We start from the raw sequence: 21,916 nt of genomic DNA on the forward strand, positions 1-21,916 counted from the left end.
CCGTTGCCATGGGAATGGGAATATCACATAAGAGAATAAGGAAATCACATACAACTTTAGTTACAGGTTGAAAGGTGAATACTAGGACTACAATTCCTGCTCTTCATTGACAGAAATGTGTAATAGTATGATGTGAAGCATTATGCAAAGCCTTTATAAACAGAGTGTTTAAGAAATAAAATGTTACCACAGTAATAGTATTGATCTTGTTGCTGAGATGATCTTTTGAGTGAACTGCTCCTACAACTGACAGGATGATACCAGAGGGAAAGAGAGACAAAGACAGAGACAGAGACAGAGAGAGATAGACAGAGACAGAGAGAGAGAGAGAGAGAGAGAGATAGAGAGAGAGAGAGAAAGATAGAGAGAGATAGAGAGAGAGAGAGAGAGAGAGAGAGAGATAGAGAGAGAGAGAGAGAGAGAGAGAGAGAGAGAGAGAGAGAGAGAGAAAGATAGAGAGAGAGAGATAGAGAGATAGAGAGAGAGAGAGAGAGAGAGAGAGAGAGAGAGAGAGAGAGAGAGAGAGAGATAGAGAGAGAGAGAGAGCGAGAGAGAGAGAGAGAGAGAGAGAGAGAGAGAGAGAGAAGCGATGTCGATGTCGATGAATAAATAAACATAATGCGATGATGATAACAGCTCAGACAGCTGGACAGCTGGAGAGGACAGGACCTGAATCATTACAACACACATTGCTCTGGAGACATTGCTGCCTTCCACACATCCATCCGTGGCGTGTGTTTCTGTTTATCTGTGGGCTCAGGCTCTGTGGTGGTGGTAGGGTAGGAGCAGAGGCGGCCATGTTTTGGCAATGCTTTTTCCATTCAGAGAACACAGACAGACAGGGCATCTGTGTTTTATTTGTCTATGTCCATTCTTCTGTGCTGTGTCTCTCTTTGACCTGGCCATGCTTGACATAATATCAGTAATGTGATCCCCTATAATGTTTTTCTGCCGGGGGCAAAGGTTAGTAAAGATGTGATTTGTGGTTTGCTAGCTATAAATCCATCAGGGTGTATTTTCACAGATGGTAATGATATTTGGCACCACATAGCCCTACTTGAGTGATTCCAATGGACCATACATTACGAATGATAAGAAGGAATTTAGGTTTCTAGAGGTCCTAAAAGAAAACACATAGCTCATAAATGTAGGGACATTTGTACCTTAGTGGGGAATAATGGACATCACACATCTATGAATCGCTATAGACTCTTTTTAAGAGCCTAAAAATCCCTTCTGTCCCAAACACTATTGTGAACTAGGTGTGGTAAGGTCTTCAAAACAAAAGCCATTTCACTCATAAAGAATATAATAACATTGTTTCCGCTTCACTACTTCACTGCAGTGTGCCTCGTCGTAGAGATCTCGAGACATCAGTGACTACAGAGCGCACCATGAGGTAAATTATACAGCGACCCATAGCGATGTCGTACTCCACATGCACAGATTCACTGCGCTGTGACATCACATTGCTTCCACCTGAATTCCTGACTTCCTGATGTCTTTGTGAGGTGTGTAGGGCATTCAGGGGAGACAAGGGAGGCCAGAGAAACCTGAGCAGCCCAGTGAGGCTACGGTCGACTGCACGCTCTGCCGCCTGCCGCCCAACATCATTAACCACTGCTAGAGCGGCCAATTACCAGGACTCATGTGGTGCGGGCAGGTCGGCGGGGGCCAGGAGAATGCCTCGTTAGCGACTCACAACTGACTAGGTATCCCCCTTTCCCCTTTCCCTGTCTAACTCAACCCGGCCCCTGGCCTGACTAGCAGACACAGCACCCCCTGCTGGCTAGGGCCAGGGTCGTGTGAGAGAGGGCAACAGGAGAGGAGAGTAGCGGCCAGGGCCGTGTGAGAGAGGAGTGAGGGAGTCAAAGCCACCCAAGCATGTGGATCATCAACCTCATGTCTTATACAAACTTATTTTCAGTGGGTAAGGGCGAAAGGGTCTTGGCTCTGTGTGAACTTCGGAGGATCGGATCAGGTGGTTCTAGGAGTGAGTGACTCACTGATACTGTCCAGGTGTCAGTCTGCTCTCCAACCCACTAGCCAGAGCCTCTATTAGGTCTGAGCTCCTCTGAGCACCATCTGCACAGCCACTCCAGTTACAGGCCAATAGAACTAATCTTATCGAATGGGGCCAAAGGCACTTAAACCTTTAGGAAGTTAAGGGGGAACATGAAACCCCCACAATGCCTCTTCCTCTCATGTTTCTGTGGTAAGAATTAATCACTTAGAATTCCAGAGCGGGGATGTATAAGACAGTTTCTTCCCAACTCTTTCAAACTCTCATCAAGCCCCCAAAGCCAGGCTAGGGTAACTGCTAGGAAAGAACAGGCGACGCTCAAAAGATAGAAACCTTTTCAACACCAATTAGTTAATGCTTTACCTACTCTAAAGATTTTAGCAAAACAGTTTATCGCTAAATATGTATGTTTTACTTTTGTTAAACATTGAACGTGTGCAACAAAAATAATAATATGTTTAATTGCGTGTGTTATTGTATTGTCTCTAATGGAGGTAAAATGATTAAATGATACAATGATGATTCATCCACATGTTATTCACAACGACTGGGGGACAAGCTACAGCATATTACCAGTAAAACCATGCGTAATGTGGGCAGGTAGCTTAGCGGTTCGAGTGTTGGGCCAGTAACCAAAAGGTCACTGGTTCGAATACCCGAGCTGACAAGGTGAAAAATCTGTCGATGTGTACTTGTGCAAGGCACTTAACCCTAATTTGCTCCAGGGGTGCTCTTCTACTATGGCTGACCCTGTAAAACAACATATTTCACTGCTCCTACCTGGTGTATGTGACAATAAAACATCTATTCAAACTTGGGATTTTGTGGCTAATTGAGATAAAACAGTAATTCTGGTCATAGATTATGCATGTATGAGGGGAGGTTTAAAAAATATATATACTTTCTTAGTTGCCAAAGTACTGGTGCATGTCTTTAATGTGTTATTGCATTGTCTCTAAGTTAGGTAAAATTATTAAATGATTCAATGATGATTCAACCACTTGTTACTCACGTCCGGTGAGGGATTAGCTACAGCACATTACCAATAAAACCATGTGTAATGCAGAAATACAAGGACAAGCTTTTTCCACATTTTGTTGTGTTATAGCCTGAATTTCAAATGGATTGAGATGTTGTGTCATTGGCCTACACACAATACCCCATAAGTTCAGTAGTAAAAGTTTGCTTAACAAGTCACAGAATAAGTTGCGTGGACTTACTCTGTGTGCAATAATAGTGTTTAACAGGATTTTTGAAAGACTACCTTGTCTCTGTACCCCACACATACAATTGTCTTTAAGGTCATCCAGTCAAGCAGTGAATTTCAAACACAGATCCAACTTCAAAGACCAGGGAGGTTTTCCAATGCTTCGCAAAGAAGGGCACCTATTGATTGATGGGGGGGAGATATTGCATATCCCTTTTAGCATGGAGCAGTTATTAATTACACTTTGGATGATGTATCAATTCACCCAGTCACTACAAAGATACAGGCGTCCATCATAACTCAGTTGCCGGAGAGGAAGGAAACCGCTCAGAGATTTCACCCTGAGGCCAATGGTAACTTTAAAACAGTTACAGAGTTTAATGGCTGTGATAGGAGATAACTGAGGATGGATCAACAACATTGTAATTACTCCACAATACTATCATAAATGACAGAGTGAAAAGAAGGAAGCCTGAACAGAATAAAACTATTTCAAAATATACATACTTTTTGCAATAAGGCTCTAAAGTCAAACTGCAAAAAATTGGCTAAGAAATTAACTTCATGTTCTGAATACAAAGCGTTATGTTTAGGGAAAATCCAACACAACACAACACATCACTGAGTACCACTCTTCATATTTTCAAGCATGGTAGTGGCTGCATCATGTCATGGGTATGCTTGCCACTGGCAAAAACTAGGGAGTTTTTTATTTGGATAAAAAGTGGGCTAGTTACAGTTTTGACTTAAAATCGTCTTGAAAATCTATGGCAAGACATGAACATGTCTGTCTAGCAATGATCAACAACCAACTTGACAGAGTTTGAAGATTTTTTTCAAGAATAATGTGCAAATATTGTACAATCCAGGAGTGCAAAGCTCTTAGAGACTTACCCAGAAAGACTCACAGCTGTAATCACGGCCAAAGGTGATTCTAACACGTATCAACTCACTGGTGTGAATACTTATGTAAATTAGATATTTCTGTATTTAATTTTCAATAAATTCACAAAGAACCCCCCCCCCCCAAAAAAATAACTTTGTCATTATGGGGTATTTTGTGTAGATCAGTGAGAGAAAAAAATGCATTTAATACATTTTGAATTCAGGCTGTAACAAAAGAAAATGTGGAATAAGTCAAGGGGTATGAATACTTTCTGAAGACACTGTATATCTAAGGGATTGATGGAAGCATGGCCTGAAGAGGCAGCAGGCCCATAACCACAGATACTCCAGTTACACACCTGCATGCAAGGCAAGAGCTCATCCACAGCATAGCAAATGATCCACACACAAATAAATGGGCTCTGCTAAATGACTTGGAAAATAACCCTGTTTCAGACTATGCATGTTGTGCACGCTTGTGTGTGTGTGTGTGTGTGTGTATATGTGTGAGGGAAGAGAGAGCGAGAGAGGGAGAAACTGGTGTAACAAAGCGAGGCAGACAACGGCCCCCTCAAGCCTGTACATGTTTATCAGTCTACGGAGACACTTTGCTACTTTCAGTTCTGTAAGGGCATGAGAAATAGATATGAGTTGTTGTTGACTGCCCATGGCATGTTTACTGTGTTGATAAGTAAAGTCGTAGTTAATCTACTGTTCATGTTAGCGTGTCAGAAAGAACACAGTGATTTAATTCATCACCAACACATCACTCTATCCTATCACCAATGACGCATTTTGTAAACCGACAATAATACCTAAAGAGACAGTACAGGACTCACAGACAGAAGAGAGAGAGAGAGACATCTGTCAACCCATAACCTGTCTATGAAATATGAGTAGTTATATCATATCACCCTTGCTATTCTCATTCATTGTCAACACACAGCAGAAAACAACATCATAGGTTCACATGTTTGATGATGAGGTTCAAATAAAACGTTTCTGTCTGAGAAGAAGCCAGGTTTGACTTGAGGTTTTGGAGCAGGGCGAGAGAGACTGTGGGAGAGAGGGAGAGAAGGGAGAGAAGGGAGAAGGGAGAGGAGAGAGGGTGGCTATGCTAAGCAGCAGAGCAGAATTACTTTCCCTTAATTTTGTAGCCTTTTAAGTTGAATGTGTGCTCCAAGGGGCTAATATGAATGGCACACTGGTGTAATATTAAACCATGAGAAAGTATGGTCCACTGACAGCTCACTCAGAGCCCTGAACCCAGGGTCAAGCTCTTCATCAATTCACTCTTTTGACCCAGACTTGTTGAAAAAAAGGGGGGCTTTTTTTGCATGTGGAAAACAGAAGGCGTGAGAGTTTCATCCTGCTATGTGGGACCAGGAAACGTCTGCCAGAAGTGAACTACAGCAGTAGTCTAAACATAACACATTAGCCCTGATAAATAAATGATCCCTCCTCCAAAGCCCTTTTCTGAAGTATGATAGACATCCAGTCTGGAAGATTAATTAATGCAACATCATGAATTATGTCAAGTTCAATGTTTAGGACTTGCACATGTGCAGTTGAATGGAAACCAGGCATTTCCTACTCAGGGACCTTCTGTAGGCAGTACTTTAGTTCTCTCCTTGGGCTATCCAAAACAAAGTGACTGAACGGACACAAGATCCCGTGTAGCTCAGTTGGTACAGCATGGTGCTTACAACGCCAGGGTTGTGGGTTTGATTCCCATGGGGGATCAGTATGTAAATGTATCCACTCATTACTGTAAGTTGCTCTGTATAAGGGTGTCTGCTAAATTACTCTAAATGTCATAAAGCTGGTCATCAGCTGACACACACTCACCGAGGCAGTTGTGTCCGTCGTGTGCAAGGCGGAATCCGTCATAGCATGTGCACCTGTAGTTCCCCGGGATGTTGATGCAGTCATGGACACAGCCGCCGTTGTACTCACTCGCACACTCGTCTAAATCTGCAGGAAGAGACAGGGGGACGGGTTAGGACTATGGTCTTTTCATGTTTGACCTTCACCCCACCACCCAATGTTTGGACATATAGCCTGAGAGGGTGTTCTTGTTCAAATGAAACAGAGATCGATATGACAAACTTAGGTACTTGTGAGATGTTTAAGAAGTATGTTTAAAAAAAATAATAATAATAATTTTAGTCAGAAACATTGGTGCATGTATCCCTCATGAAATCTGCAAAAGTACTACAAATCCAAGAGCAGAAGATAAAAAGGGAAATATACAGGAACACTAAAGATGAATCAGAATAGAATAAATCAATGAATGGGTGTGAAACAAAAGCAGACATGCAAAGAGAGTGTGATATATGCAATGTTCTATAAATAACGGCAGACAAATTTAGAAGCAGGCAGAGAGGGTACAGTACATTAAGTTTATTAGGCGTACAGTGTGTGGAGAATGTGAATGTGGCCATGAACACAAGGTGATATTACAGATGAGACAATGGATGGTAGGATAGAGAGAGAAAGCGATAGAGAGATCGAGAGAGAGGGAGAGACAGAGAGGGACAGGGAGAGAGGGGGAGAGAGAGAGAGGGAGAGGGGAGAGAGAGAGAGGTAGAGGGAGAGAGCGAGAGAAAGAAAGAAAGCAAAGGACATGAGTAATACTGAGGAGAAGCAGACGTGCAGCTGAACCAACACTCCAGTCAGGGAGCAGCATAAAGATGACAGAGGAGTAGAGTGGCCTGTTGTGGAGGTGGCTGAAGAGGCTCTGATGATGCGCTGGCAGGCAGGGAGCAGCATAAAGATGACAGAGGAGTAGAGTGGCCTGTTGTGGAGGTGGCTGAAGAGGCTCTGATGATGCGCTGGCAGGCAGGGAGCAGCATAAAGATGACAGAGGAGTAGAGTGGCCTGTTGTGGAGGTGGCTGAAGAGGCTCTGATGATGCGCTGGCAGGCAGGGAGCAGCATAAAGATGACAGAGGAGTAGAGTGGCCTGTTGTGGAGGTGGCTGAAGAGGCTCTGATGATGCGCTGGCAGGCAGTGAGCAGCATAAAGATGACAGAGGAGTAGAGTGGCCTGTTGTGGAGGTGGCTGAAGAGGCTCTGATGATGCGCTGGCAGGCAGGGAGCAGCATAAAGATGACAGAGGAGTAGAGTGGCCTGTTGTGGAGGTGGCTGAAGAGGCTCTGATGATGCGCTGGCAGGCAGGGAGCAGCATAAAGATGACAGAGGAGTAGAGTGGCCTGTTGTGGAGGTGGCTGAAGAGGCTCTGATGATGCGCTGGCAGGCAGGGAGCAGCATAAAGATGACAGAGGAGTAGAGTGGCCTGTTGTGGAGGTGGCTGAAGAGGCTCTGATGATGCGCTGGCAGGCAGGGAGCAGCATAAAGATGACAGAGGAGTAGAGTGGCCTGTTGTGGAGGTGGCTGAAGAGGCTCTGATGATGCGCTGGCAGGCAGGGAGCAGCATAAAGATGACAGAGGAGTAGAGTGGCCTGTTGTGGAGGTGGCTGAAGAGGCTCTGATGATGCGCTGGCAGGCAGGGAGCAGCATAAAGATGACAGAGGAGTAGAGTGGCCTGTTGTGGAGGTGGCTGAAGAGGCTCTGATGATGCGCTGGCAGGCAGGGAGCAGCATAAAGATGACAGAGGAGTAGAGTGGCCTGTTGTGGAGGTGGCTGAAGAGGCTCTGATGATGCGCTGGCAGGCAGGGAGCAGCATAAAGATGACAGAGGAGTAGAGTGGCCTGTTGTGGAGGTGGCTGAAGAGGCTCTGATGATGCGCTGGCAGGCAGGGAGCAGCATAAAGATGACAGAGGAGTAGAGTGGCCTGTTGTGGAGGTGGCTGAAGAGGCTCTGATGATGCGCTGGCAGGCAGTGAGCAGCATAAAGATGACAGAGGAGTAGAGTGGCCTGTTGTGGAGGTGGCTGAAGAGGCTCTGATGATGCGCTGGCAGGCAGGGAGCAGCATAAAGATGACAGAGGAGTAGAGTGGCCTGTTGTGGAGGTGGCTGAAGAGGCTCTGATGATGCGCTGGCAGGCAGGGAGCAGCATAAAGATGACAGAGGAGTAGAGTGGCCTGTTGTGGAGGTGGCTGAAGAGGCTCTGATGATGCGCTGGCAGGCAGGGAGCAGCATAAAGATGACAGAGGAGTAGAGTGGCCTGTTGTGGAGGTGGCTGAAGAGGCTCTGATGATGCGCTGGCAGGCAGGGAGCAGCATAAAGATGACAGAGGAGTAGAGTGGCCTGTTGTGGAGGTGGCTGAAGAGGCTCTGATGATGCCCTGGCAGGCAGGGAGCAGCATAAAGATGACAGAGGAGTAGAGTGGCCTGTTGTGGAGGTGGCTGAAGAGGCTCTGATGATGCGCTGGCAGGCAGGGAGCAGCATAAAGATGACAGAGGAGTAGAGTGGCCTGTTGTGGAGGTGGCTGAAGAGGCTCTGATGATGCGCTGGCAGGCAGGGAGGCAGGCAGGTAGATAGGGAGGCAGACAGGGAGGTGGGCAGACAGGCAGGGAGACAGACAGCGAGGTATGCAGACAGGCAGACAGGCAGGGAGGCAGACAGGCAGGGAGACAAGAAGGTAGGTAGGCAGATAGGCAGGGAGATAGGGAGGCAGTCAGGGAGGCATGCAGGGATGCAGGCAGGGAGCTGAGGAAAGGCATGGAGCTGAGGCAGACAGGCAGGGAGTCAGGCAGAGTTGGAGATGCATCTTTTATTTTCTGATCCATTTAGGGCCAATGATCTGGGTGATTCGGCTCGTCTTTGTAGCTGCCTGGTACAGATGCCTCAGTGCTTGATTTGACTCGACAGCAATGGGCTGAGCCTGGACCAGTGCGCTCTCTCTCTCTAACTCCCAGAGCTGCCTGCCACCACAAGTTTCTGCTGCTCTAGCCCATGATGTCACACAGGAGACACACTAACGCCAGTCTCACTCTCATCTACCCCGGGCTAAGAGAATCTCATCCCCTCAACGAGAGGAGGCTTCCTCCCTCTTGTTCACAACACTGACATTTCTCAAGATCAACATGATTCTATCCAACACCATTGTTCAGTCTGTTCAGTATTCAGTCTGTTACAGACCTATTTGACTCATTCACATTGAATGGAGCAGCATCAAATTCCTATCAAATAGGTGGATTTACTCCATGGGCAATAGCAGTGAGATAAAAACAACGTACTGTTCTAGGGGTTCAAATAAAGAGAGATCAAGAGAGAGAAGGAGAGACAATAAGAGCGAGAGAGAAAGAGAGTGAGAGAGATGGGAGAGAGAGAAAGAGATAGAGAGAGAGAGAAAAAGAGAGAGAGGTTTCTGTAATGACTTGGACAGGGGACTTTGCTAACAGGCACTGACGCATGATGCTGCAGTGCAGTGGTTCCCATGCTGATGGACTAGAAGATTGAGTGGATAGAATGGTTCTGAACCAGCCTGTCATGTTCCCTGTTCCCTGCTCTCCCAGACAACCTCCTTGGCATCCTCAGACAGAGGCTGTGCCACTGCCAAGGTGTGTGTGCCAGCCTGCCAACGGGTGTCTAAGAGCAGCATGTCACCTGAGACCACACTAAGGACCAAAGTGCCCTGCACACACCATGAGTCATGACTCATCAGCAATAGAGGAACAAGTACCACGTATAGAACTAGTACATCAATATGTATTATTATCCTGTCTCTCTATTATGGTTTATTTATCTCCTCCTCTCTCAGCAGGACTCTAAGGACCTCTATTAGCAGGGTAAAAACACTAGCTGTCTTTATGTGTACATGTTTCTATATTTCGATGGAATTCTAATGTTGAATACAGAATGCTCAACCTTAGTGTTATTGTATGGGTACACCTGCAGAGACATAGGCAAAAACATACAGTATAATTAAGCAATAAGGCCTGAAGGGGAGTGGTATAAGGCCAATATACCACGGCTAAGGGCGGTTCTTATGCACGGCGCACCACAGAGTGCCTGGACACAGCCCTTAGCTGTTGTATACTGGCCATATATCACAAACCCCCGTGGTGCCTTTTTGCTATTATAAACTGGTTACCAATGTAACTAGAGCAGTAAAGAAATGTAAAAAATATCATACCCGTGGTATACAACCTGATATACCATGGCTGTCAGGCAATCAGCATTCAGGGCTCGAACCAACGAGTTTATAAAATGCAATGCAGTATATCCAAGCATCACCTACAGGACGCTCTGGGCTGTGTGTGTGGGTGCACTTGGCCTATGTGTAGTGTGAGTATATGAGAGTGTGTGTATGAGAGAAAGAGAGAAAAGGAGCGTCTGGCATGTGAGTGAGTCAGTCATTAAAATCATATTGTTTCCGCATCATTACGATCATAATGAGGCCTCTGCTGATGATAATCCCTTTACCGTACGAGGGAAGACATTGCCTTTAGCCTCCAAGACAAAGACTCCTCATCTAGTTCCTGACGTGGGATATAGAGTAGCTGATAGACAGACACATCAGCTAGCTGGACTGGGTGCTCCAGTTAGGACTCTACCCACACACTCACATACTACACTGACACTCCAACACACACATACACACACACACACACACACTCGTACACTACATACGCTCACAAACACAAAATACACACACACATGCATATTGATGCCACACACACACACGCACACACACACTCACACATAGACACACTTTCACATCTTGATTGCCAAGTCACTTTTACAACTTACCTACATGCACATACTACCTCAACTACCTGAAGTACCTCGTACCCCTGCACATTGACGTGGTACTGGTATTCCTTGTATATAGCCTCGTTAATGTTATTTTATTGTGTTACTTGGCTGCAGGGGCAGTATTAAGTAGCTTGGATGAAAAGGTCCCAGAGGTGCCCAGAGTAAACTGCCTGCTCCTCAGTCCCAGTTGCTAATATATGCATATTATTATTAGTATTGGATAGAAAACACTCTGAAGTTTCTAAAACTGTTTGAATGATGTCTGTGAGTATAACAGAACTCATATGGCAGGCAAAAACCTGAGAAAAAAATCCAACCAGGAAGTGGGAAATCTGAGGTTTGTAGGTTTTCAACTCATCGCCTATCGAATACACAGTGGGATATGGGTCAGTTTGCACTTCCTACGGCTTCCACTAGATGTCAACCGTCTTTAGAACCTTGTCTGATGCTTCTACTGTGAAGTGGGGCCGAAGGAGAGGGGAATGAGTAAGGTCTGCCATGAGCTGACCATGCACGTTCACATGAGAGGGAGCTCTGTTCCATCGCACTTCTGAAGACAATGGAATTCTCCGGTTGGAACATTATTGAAGATTTATGTTAAAAACATCCTAAAGATTGATTCAATACATCGTTTGACATGTTTCTACTGACTGTTACGGAACTTTTTGACATTTCGTCTGCTTTTAGTGAACGCGCTTCGTGACTTTGGATATGTTTACCAAACGCGCTAACAAAAGTAGCTATTTGGACATAAATGATGGACATTACCAAACAAAACGAACATTTCTTGTGGAAGTGGGAGTCCTGGGAGTGCATTCCGACAAAGATCAGCAAAGGTAAGTGAAGATTTATAATGCTATTTATGACTTTTGTTGACTCCACAATTTGGCGGGTAACTGTATGGCTTCCTTTTGTGGCTGAACACTGTTCTCAGATTATTGAATATTGTGCTTTTGCCGTAAAGCTTTTTTTAAATCTGACACAGCGGTTGCATTAAGAACAAGTTTATCTTTAATTCTATGTAAAACATGTATCTTTCATCAAAGCTTATGATGAGTATTTCTGTTATTTGATGTGGCTCTCTGCAATTTCTCCAGATATTTTGGAGGCATTTCTGAACATGGCGCCAAAGTAAACTGAGGTTTTTGGATATAAATATGAACTTTATCGAACAAAACATATATGTATTGTGTAACATGAAGTCCTATGAGTGTCATCTGATGAAGATCATCAAAGGTTAGTGATTAATTTTATCTCTATTTCTGCTTTTTGTGACTCCTGTCTTTGGCTGGAAAAATGGCTGTGTTTTTCTGTGATTTTGCGGTGACCTAACATAATCGTTTGTGGTGCTTTCGCTGTAAAGCCTTTTTGAAATCGGACACTGTGGTGGGATTAACAAGAAGTGTATCTTTAAAATGGTGTGAAATACTTGTATGCTTGGGGAATTTTTATTATGAGATTTATGTTGTTTGAATTTGGCGCCCTGCACTTTCAATGGCTGTTGTCATATCGATCCCGTTAACGGGATTGCAGCCCTAAGAAGTTAAAAAAAACTATGTGCTAATGTTTCTTACTTTTTAACTCTGCATTGTTTGGAAAGGGCTCGTAAGTAAGCATTTCATGGTAAAGTCTACACCTGTTGTATTCAGCGCATGTGACAAATACATTTGATTTGATTTGAGTAATCCTCTAGTGTGTACGGTTTCAGAATGAACTGAAAAGCAACACAGGAAGAGTATATTTGTACAGCTATCCTAATATCTCCATTTCCACACTTCTTCTTCCACAATCACAAGGCAAATGTTATGATAGCAAAGGCTGTAATTCCACCTCAGCATATACAAGCGGCTGAACCCATTGGCCCATGTTTTGCCAGGGTTTAAGGTGTTTGTTTCAGTAACACCAGATCTACACCACTACAGTATCACATCTACTGCTCTGCTTGCACAGCTTTTGAATGAGTTTGAAACGTACACTTGTTCAATTTGATCAGGTTTGTTGCCATTAGCAGAAAACAGCAGGTTTGTCTTTGAAAATGAATTATGTAATACAAGCCTTGTGCTGTACTGCATTGCCTTCTACCTTCTATGATTATTTACCACAGCCAGTATAGGGGAGACAGGCAGCTCATGGCCATCAACTACACTTCCAGTATGGTGTTTATCGGCCTTGAGGAGTCTATGCAGACATACTGCTGATGAAGAGAGAGAGGAACAGACTCTTTCAGGTATCAGAGCTCTACTCCCTCCCCAGATTTTCAAGTGGGCACTTTTTTAATTTTATTTATTTAAAAGCAAACTTTTATAACCTGAAGGCAAACAGCCATGAAAAACACAGTCAAATAAATTCTAGAATAATCTTAGGAGTGGGTGAGGGGTTGACATTGTGAAATATGGTTCTGCAGTAATACTAATAAAAACGGGGGGAAAGAACGATCCAGAGGCTTTGAACGCTCCCTACTACAAAAACAGGGTTGTGTCTGACAGGCTATAGACAGTCACGGGCAGCCCTGGGCTGTGGAAACATCCCTGACTTCTTGGCAGACAGAGGCCTCTGATTGCTTTTTCATCCACTATCTTAACTCTCTTCTCTAACATGTGCACGAAATGTACAGCTTCATTTAATATTGGACACAAAAGAGCAGTCGGCTGCACCTGTCTTTTTCTCTCTGTCCTAAGCAACATCTCGATCCTCTCTCTTCAGGCGAGTACGGGATTTAAAGGTGGAATCTACATTAGGGAAAAAAGTGCCACTGTCCGCCCCCAGCACCTTTGTTATTGTTTTTGTGTTGTTGACGAAACAGAGGCGAGGTGCTTCAAGCAGTGTGGTAAAAAAAATTGCACTACATATTCTGCTGTTCTATTGGGAGATGCAATGATGTCAGAGGGGAAAACCGTGTTGGTTGTTTGCATTAGCTTCTTTGTTTTTGTAATATCCCAAATGGAAGAAGCAGTTTCCCCATGAAGGATTCCAGCTTTAAAGTTTTAAAGCCAATAAGACATGTAAAGCATACAAGTGTGTGTGTGTGTGTGTGTGTGTGTGTGTGTGTGTGTGTGTGTGTGTGTGTGTGTGTGTGTGTGTGTGTGTGTGTGTGTGTCTCTGACACCTTACCTTCGCAGTGCTTGCCATCCCCCTTGTAGCCTGACTTGCAGATACATTTGTATGACTTGAGTGTATTCTGGCAGATGGCATCGATGCTGCAGTTGTCAATTTGCTCTGCACACTCGTCCACATCTGACAGAGAGGGAGAGATGGAGGGAACAGTGACATCTAAGGACAATAACTACAAACAATGTTTAATATCCCCAAGTGGCTAATGCACTGTACATTAGGGGAGGAGGGTCAATCATCAATCTGACAAGGTGTTCACTATAGGATGTTTACTGTGGATACACAACCCCTGTAAAGTACCTGGTCAGACAGACAGGCCACCACGAGAATACAAGCAGTCACACTTGATAAAGACAAAACAACTCAGCTCAATAAACCCTGCTACACTGTGGTATGTTTGACAGCTTAATAGTTCTCGGAAACCATGGTACAAATAAACAGTTAATTCATGCGTTTTTGAAGAACCGATTGCTTCATAACAATAAACAAGCAGTTGAGTAATTACTATAACGTGTAAATAAACAGTCTATCATTGATTGACCTGTGATGAACCTCTGTTTGACTGCCTGCTGGCTTGGACAATCTGTACCTCTGATACACAGGTCAAGAAATGGAGTAAAAAGTCAATGTTTTCATCGGGATGGTAGGATAGATAGCCCTCTACCATGGTCATGGACCAGAGTTAGAGGGAAGGATGAAGTCCAAAAATGTATAATCAGGGATGTGATCAGGAAATCATATAAACTCAGGAAAAATAGGATATTAGTTTGAGATCAATTTCAATATTTTATGAATAAAGGATCATGTAAAAATCCCAATCTTTGATAAAATATTTGCATAAAAGTGAAATGATGGGCTTGATTAAAAAAGGGAACTGGGGAGTGAAGTGGGGGCAGAGTGGGTTCTATGGTCCCCTCCTCTCTAATCCCACCTGATCCCGGTTAACCAGCCCAGGTGTTTGGGATTACCCGCAGGGGGTATTACTCGCAGGGGGGAAAAGCTTAACAAGGTTTACACAGCTTCCAATATCGACCCTTATCACAAGTCCTCTCTCTGCAGGGGCCCGGAGGACTGATCCCAGGGGTACACGGCCTGCAATCTGAGACCTGTTAGTTTAGCATCTACCTTGGGAGCCATAGGCCATCACTTCCATGGACCTGACCAGAGAGGACAATGACATTAAAAACCCATGCTGTTCTTTGGAGAGGTCAGGTCTCAATAATCCTTGGAGAAGCTTTTCTTTTTTCCTGTCCAAGGGAAGTCTGTCGGGCCAACTACACACACGTTTGACCTTTTGAGTTTGAATTAGAAAATCATGTTTTCATCTGGCTCTATTTAAAATTGTATCGCAGAAGTTCAGCGTTACATATTGAAATTTAAAGGCTCCCGCGTCAGCGGAGACTGCATTCATGGTAGACGCTGCATATGTCGGCTCAATCGGGAATTACCTTTCAATTTATATTGCGCAATCTGTAAATCTGTCACCATCCCAAGCCATGTTGACTACAGGAGTTTAGTAGATTACTTTTCTCAGTCTCACACAAGCATTTGCAATACCAGAAGTCCCAAAGGCTCAAAGTAGTTAATTTCTCCATATTGATTTATATGAAGTGGTAACAATGGGAATCCTCAGGGATAGAAACACAAGCTGGATCTTTTCTCCTCACTGATTATCCTCAAGGATGAATAGGACAACGTTCCTTTGATAGTCGAGCAAGCAACATTCCACATAAAAACAGATTAATCTTTTAGTCAGGTTTAAGGATTCTAAGGCTCTATGGTGATTAATATTCATTAAAAACTAAAACTAAAGAATCTCACATGTCCACTTTAGCCTACATTAATGCTCCTATCCGGGTCATCAACTCTAGATCATTTACAATTAACTGTCTGGAAAAGGTGCACTTGGTTTTACTGCTAAATATTGCCTTTCACAGAAACATTGTTGTAAAAAATATCTAGTTACGACTCAGACAAGATGCAATACAACACTTGACACAAGATAAACTGTGGTATTATGCTTTGAAAAATCAAGCATTTATTTTATGTTCAACCATTTATGAGTATGTTTTTGTGTATGTCTGAAGTGATTCAGACACTATACTACAGTACTAGAGAGGACAGAGTGTAGCACCAAGATGTCTCACTGTATTCAATATATCATGCTTGATTTGCATCTCTGAGCTGTTGACAATATAACATATTCCCTCAACAAATCTCACTGTTGGTAACAGACATACTAAATCAATAAAACAAAAACCCCTTCAAATAGACTTCAAAAAAGACAGTGCAGTTTAATTATGATCTCTATGACCTGCAAATGATTGAATTGTGTTCCTGGAAAAAAGAATAGGTATTTTCTCACCTTCTCCTGTTTCTTTGACTTTATAAACCATAATAATGGTTGTATTATACTATCAAAATCTAAATCTAGAACACAACTTCACTGAGCAGTGGCACTGTTCTCAATTTTCTATTTGTTCTTGTATCGCCAATCTTACTGCCAGTGGCAGCAGAGATCAACCTCCTCAACCGTAAATGTAACAGCAGACCCAACCATCACAAGCAAGCACTTCACTCACAACGCACAAGAGTATGTAAGGAACTAACTTTTAAGCCAAGCCTACACAAACTAATCTTTTGACTACATTGGCTGAAGCCAAGCTCAACATTTCAACAAGCACTGCCATACTTTATACAGCCTTGTATATTTCCCCAGATCTGGACAACAACATTCACTAACACTGAACCTCCCTCTCGTTAACACTAAAGAACAGAGCAAAGCTCAGTGTTCGCTGTGTAAGACCAAGGCTCTCCAACTTCAACATCTCTGCAATGCACATGATATGCTACAATTATATAGCATTATATAGGAGAGTGCTTTCAGTTTGATAAACCCCTATAACTAATTCATTTCTAACTAGCATAGACCGAGCACAACTCTGCTAGTGCTGAGTGTTCTTGAAGACGACAGCAATTTGTGTCCCCTCATTAGCCAAACAATAGAGGGGAAAGTGGGTAATTATGCCAACACTTTGTCTTTAAGAAATAATTCTGAACTTTGAGAAGAGCTTAATCAAGATCTTTTCATGAGCTGTCAGTTTAGGTCAGGGAACAAAAATATTAAATTGAGTAAGAGATTTATTTTTTTAATCTCTTGAGTTCATCTCCCGTTTACAGAAACATAATTTTTTTAAACGGCTCACAAAGACGGCCAGTTAGTCACTCACTCAAACTTCAGGAGTAGTTCAATAAAGTTGCTCTTTGAACAAAATAGAATCTTGGCCATGTAAAAAGAACACGTCAGATGCCGGGTTGGTGGTTTAAATAAAAAGGCACCCGTCTGGGGAATTGGGTGCCTTCCCTCCAACACATGCACAACAAAAGCTGAAAATATGCTGGATCTGTTACAAATAAAAAAGGCCTTTGCCGTGAAAATAAACATGTCAGAATCAATAGGTCCTACGGTACAGTCCCGAGGACATTCCTCTGGTCACTTCAGAAACAAAGTTGCTGAATGTGTTCAGTAACGCTGCCCTCCTAATTGACTCATGCAACACATGAAAAGCTTTGCTTTTTCAGGCTGTACGTGTATGTGGCTTTTTTTCTTTGGCACTGATGTATCAAAGTTGTTGGGAACAAGTTTAGGCAGCAGAGGTTGAATGCCGTGATTTGAGACAGGGATGAATAAACAAAGTCAAAACAACAAAACAAAAAACGTTGCTGTAGTTCTGTGCATTTAGACATGAAGTTTAGAGTTTAGGAGCCCAGAATTACATACTGTATGTACGCTAGTTACCCTTTCTGCTCAATGCTTTGGTTGAACCCACGGTTGGATGTCCTAGGGAGAAGTAGGTCAGTGCACTTTGTCTGAGTAGTAGCCCTGTAATGGGGCACATCATTCAAAGTCTCTTCCCTTCATAACTGGGCCGGGACAGTTGGCTGCTCTTAATACCACATTAAGTGAAATAAGAGCATGTCATGCACTAAGCCCTGGTTTATCAAACCCAAATCGAAAAGAGCTGCTGTGTCTCCAGGGTTTTGCTATCGTCAGCCTGTAAGACGCTGTGACAGTGCATGCTCTAGTCTTATCTAAAGTTCCGGAGGGGGATAGCTCATTTATATAATTCAGTTGATTAGTACCTTGGTTTAACAAAGACCTGCAGACAAATGTGGTTCCATCCTCAGCATCATAGTACTCAGATATAAGTCAAAGATTTTTTTGTGATATTGAGAGAAGAGCAACCATACAGCTCTGAGTCCACTGCTGTGCAGCCATGTTCCAATGCACCCCCCACATGCGAGCCAGAGAGGCTACTAGGCCAGGGCTGTTGGCCATGGAGGTGAGACGTTGACAGGCCCTGCTGAAAGAAAAACAACATAGACCAGCTTAAATTTGGTCCTTGCTGGTCTATGCTGGTCAGTGCTGGTCGGATGATGGTCAAGCTGGTCTGACCAGCATGGTCTAGCTCAGGGGTTCCCAAACTTTTTCACTCGAGGCCCGCCTTCCAGCATTGGGGAACATCCCGCGCCCCCCCTGCACAGAGCAAAAAGCTGGTCACCATTGTTCAAAATACACCGAAGGCTGGTCACCAGCAAAAACACAGCGAAGGCTTGCCACCAGCAAAAACACAGCAAAGGCTGGTCACCAGCGAAAACACAGCGAAGGCTGGTCACCAGCAAAAACATCGCAAAGGCTGGTCACCAGCAAAAACACAGCGAAAGGCTAGTCACCAGCAAAAACACAGCGAAAGGCTAGTCACCAGCAAAAACACAGCGAAAGGCTAGTCACCAGCAAAACGAGCACTGGTGACCAGCATGACTAGCCTATGCTACTTTTTCCCTCTTATTTATGGGCAGGTCCAGGGATAAGCGGTGTATTTAGCTGGGCCGGTCGGGAATAGGGCTGAGGGGAGAATGAGTGTGTGAGAGACTTGCTGGACCCAAGGTGTACAGTTCAAACACAGGGCAATGTTTACTTTGTGTGTTGAGACCCTCACTGTTTGCTCAAGCCCCCCAGACCGCCCCCTGCCCTGTCCAGGCCCATCCCCCTTCCTCCTCCTACCACAGAAATAGAGTGAATAACGCTGGGACACCCTATAGAGTAGACCAGAACATGCTAGGACTAAGGCAGTGTTATTCAAAGTCGGGGTCGCGACCCGGAACTGCAGCGGGGTTGTTTAAAAAAAATAATAATACAACATTTCAGAACAAAAAGAGTACAGATGTGACAAGATTGCATTTAGAGGTAGGTGAAGGAGTCAGGCGCAGGAGAGCAGAGATGTCCGAGATGCGTAAATTTAATGGGCAAGTCCACCAACATACAGGTAAGGCACAATACCAAAATCAAACGCCCTCGACAACAGAGAAACCCGTTACTCACGAAAGGAGGAACAAACAAAGCTACTAAATTTATACACACTCAGTATAATACGTGAAACAAAATGGGCACAACCTAAACGAGCAACATCACAATAAATAATCACGCACAAACCTAGGCAGGCAACAGGGTTAATTATACACACAGAAATTAAGGCAAATGAAACCAGGTGTGAAAGAACCAAAGACAAAACAAACAGAAAAGGAAAAATGGATCGGTGATGGCTAGTAGACCGGCGACGCCGACCGCCGAGCACCGCCCGAACAGGGAGAGGAACCACCTTCGGTGGAAGCCGTGACAACAGATTATTGTATGGGACAATATACAAATGTTTTTGATAAAGATCATTAGAAAAATACAATTTTATTGAGTAAATATATTTATTGGTGTCTTTTCACTTTGATAAAAGAAGAAAATGTAATGAATTTAAGGTTATTTGTAGATGTAAAAATCTAAATTGACCAATTTTAAGGTTGTGTCATTAGAGTTGGGGTGGGTTGGGGTTGCAAGAATTTATTGAGAAAAAAATGGGTTCCCCAGAAATTCTAGTGGAATAAATTGGGTCCCAGTGGAAAAAGTTTGAATACCACTGGACTAAGACAAACAGAACAGTGATGAGGCCAGGCCGGGGTTGTTTTGGCTCATCAATGCAAAACGAAATAGATTTTTATCAGTCCAACAGGAATGTCAAGAGTCTGAGACAGAAATGAGTAATCCCAAATCCAGACAAGAATGCAGATCATTTTTGAGTCATACAGTAATAGACTAACCGTCATAATAGTTTGAGATAAACTTACACAGGATGGCCAGTCCATCATCACTCTTAACAACAACAACAAAAGAATATCAGTGGCTATATTGATGGAGCTTCGGGGGCCAACACCATCAGTACATCAACACGACCTCTGAGCTGCACTAGCAGTTGACCCTTGACCCCCGATGAGAGAGGAGGAGAAGAAGCAGGGGTCAGGTCTAAAAAGAGCTGCTAGTCTTGCCTTCCTTCATGGAGCTAGGCAGCAGAAGTGGAGGGTGAAGAGGAGGGGAGGGTGTGAGTGTGAGCCATGGCAGAATGTCACAGCCCCTCACAGCACACAGCAGCTCACAGCACACAGTGCACGTCTCATGGGTTATTAGGCCGACTAGGGCAGGAGACTGGTGGTCCAAAAAAGGGTTTGATGAAATGCAGACGTTAACATTAGTGCAAATTTTAGCATCCTCCCCCGCCTCCACCCAAATCCTCCCCAGTTAATGAAGGGATACACTGTTTGACGTCCGGCAAAGCTTTTAAAAGTTGTGAATAAAAATATCAACTGCTTCCATTTGGGCTATTTACACTCATCCTTCACACACTCTAAATGTTTAGGAATCATGACCACTGACTTGATCCTGGTCTTCTAAAAACAATGACACCAACTTCAAACCTGGCTGGACCCTCCCTAGCTGGGTCCACCAACCATGGAGCGAGAGTCTACTGTAGATGGATCTTACTGAATGGTAAAAAAAAAAAATGGAACAGAACAGAAAGAACAAAACAAATTGTTCAAAATGTACTGTAAATAAGAGCTGTAGAAGCAACTATAAAATTATTATTCAGTGACAGTTACAGTAAATCTTGTATACCACAGTCAATAACACCTAGCACTGTGTGTAGGGGGTAGTTGCTGATACATTTGAAATCAACACCTCTGTAGGTAGATTTTATTTTTTTAAACCTTTTATAAATAGAATCCACTTTGGATCTTCAGGTAAGATAATTGTAAGTAAGATAATTGTAAGTGCTGTATGAGAGCAGAAGGTTTCGTTGCACAATCTGACGTAAGACAATGGGCTGTGGGAAGTTGTGCAAAGTTAGCTAAAACCCCAAGAGCCCAAAATCAAATAACAGCAAAAGGGCTTTTATGAAGATTTCAAATGTAAGCTTTTCTATAATAGAGATGCAGTGACAATCTAATCATGGGACCTGGACGAGTCAGAGAGTGAGTAGGTACCATAGAAATAGAATCTCATTCGTTGGTACTGTAGGTAGATTATGTGAGCAAATTTGCCAGACCCCACCTCTTCCTCCTTCATCCTTAACCAGCAGCATACCACCCTGCATCCCACTGATGGCTTGCTTCTGAAGCTAAGCAGGGTTGGTCCTGGATCGGAGACCAGATGCTTCTGGAAGTATTGTTGGACGGCCAGTAGGAGGCCCCCTTTCCTCTGGTCTAAATAAAATAGCCCAATGACCCAGGGATGTGATTGGGGACATTGCCCTGTGTAGGGTGCTGTCTTTCGGATGGGACGTTAAATGGGTGTCCTGACTTTCTGTGGTCACTAAAGATCCCATGGCACTTATTGTAAGAGTAGGGGTGTTAACCCTGCTGCCCTGGCTAAATTGCCAATCTGCCCTTCATACCATCACGGTCACCTAATCTTCCCCAGCTTACAATTGGCTCATTCATCCCCCCTCCTCTCCCCTGTAACTATTCCCCAGGTCGTTGCTGTAAATGAGAATGTGTTCTCAGTCAACTTACCTGGTAAAATAAAGGTAAAATAAAAAAAATCTACATCTGGCTTAGGAAGTGTCTTCCAACTGTAACCCTAGAATAGAGTAGAGAAGAGTACTCCCCTGGCCAGGTCTCATCTGGCAGTAGAGCTCTCCTCCT

At 43.8% G+C, this 21,916-nt stretch overlaps 1 protein-coding gene across 1 annotated transcript in view; it reads right to left on the reverse strand.

Moving 5' to 3' along the window:
* LOC120061195 (signal peptide, CUB and EGF-like domain-containing protein 3) overlaps positions 1–21,916 on the reverse strand; it is a 111,918-nt gene that overhangs the window by 74,229 nt on the left and 15,773 nt on the right. The window contains exons 2-3 of the mRNA XM_039010808.1: positions 13,889–14,011; positions 5,964–6,089 (exon numbers count right to left, since the gene is read on the reverse strand). Of these exons, the coding sequence (XP_038866736.1) occupies positions 5,964–6,089; positions 13,889–14,011 (249 nt within the window). The remainder of the gene's footprint in view (positions 1–5,963; positions 6,090–13,888; positions 14,012–21,916) is intronic.

This window comes from Salvelinus namaycush, chromosome 16, assembly GCF_016432855.1.
Source record: "Salvelinus namaycush isolate Seneca chromosome 16, SaNama_1.0, whole genome shotgun sequence".
Lineage (NCBI taxonomy): Eukaryota > Metazoa > Chordata > Actinopteri > Salmoniformes > Salmonidae > Salvelinus > Salvelinus namaycush.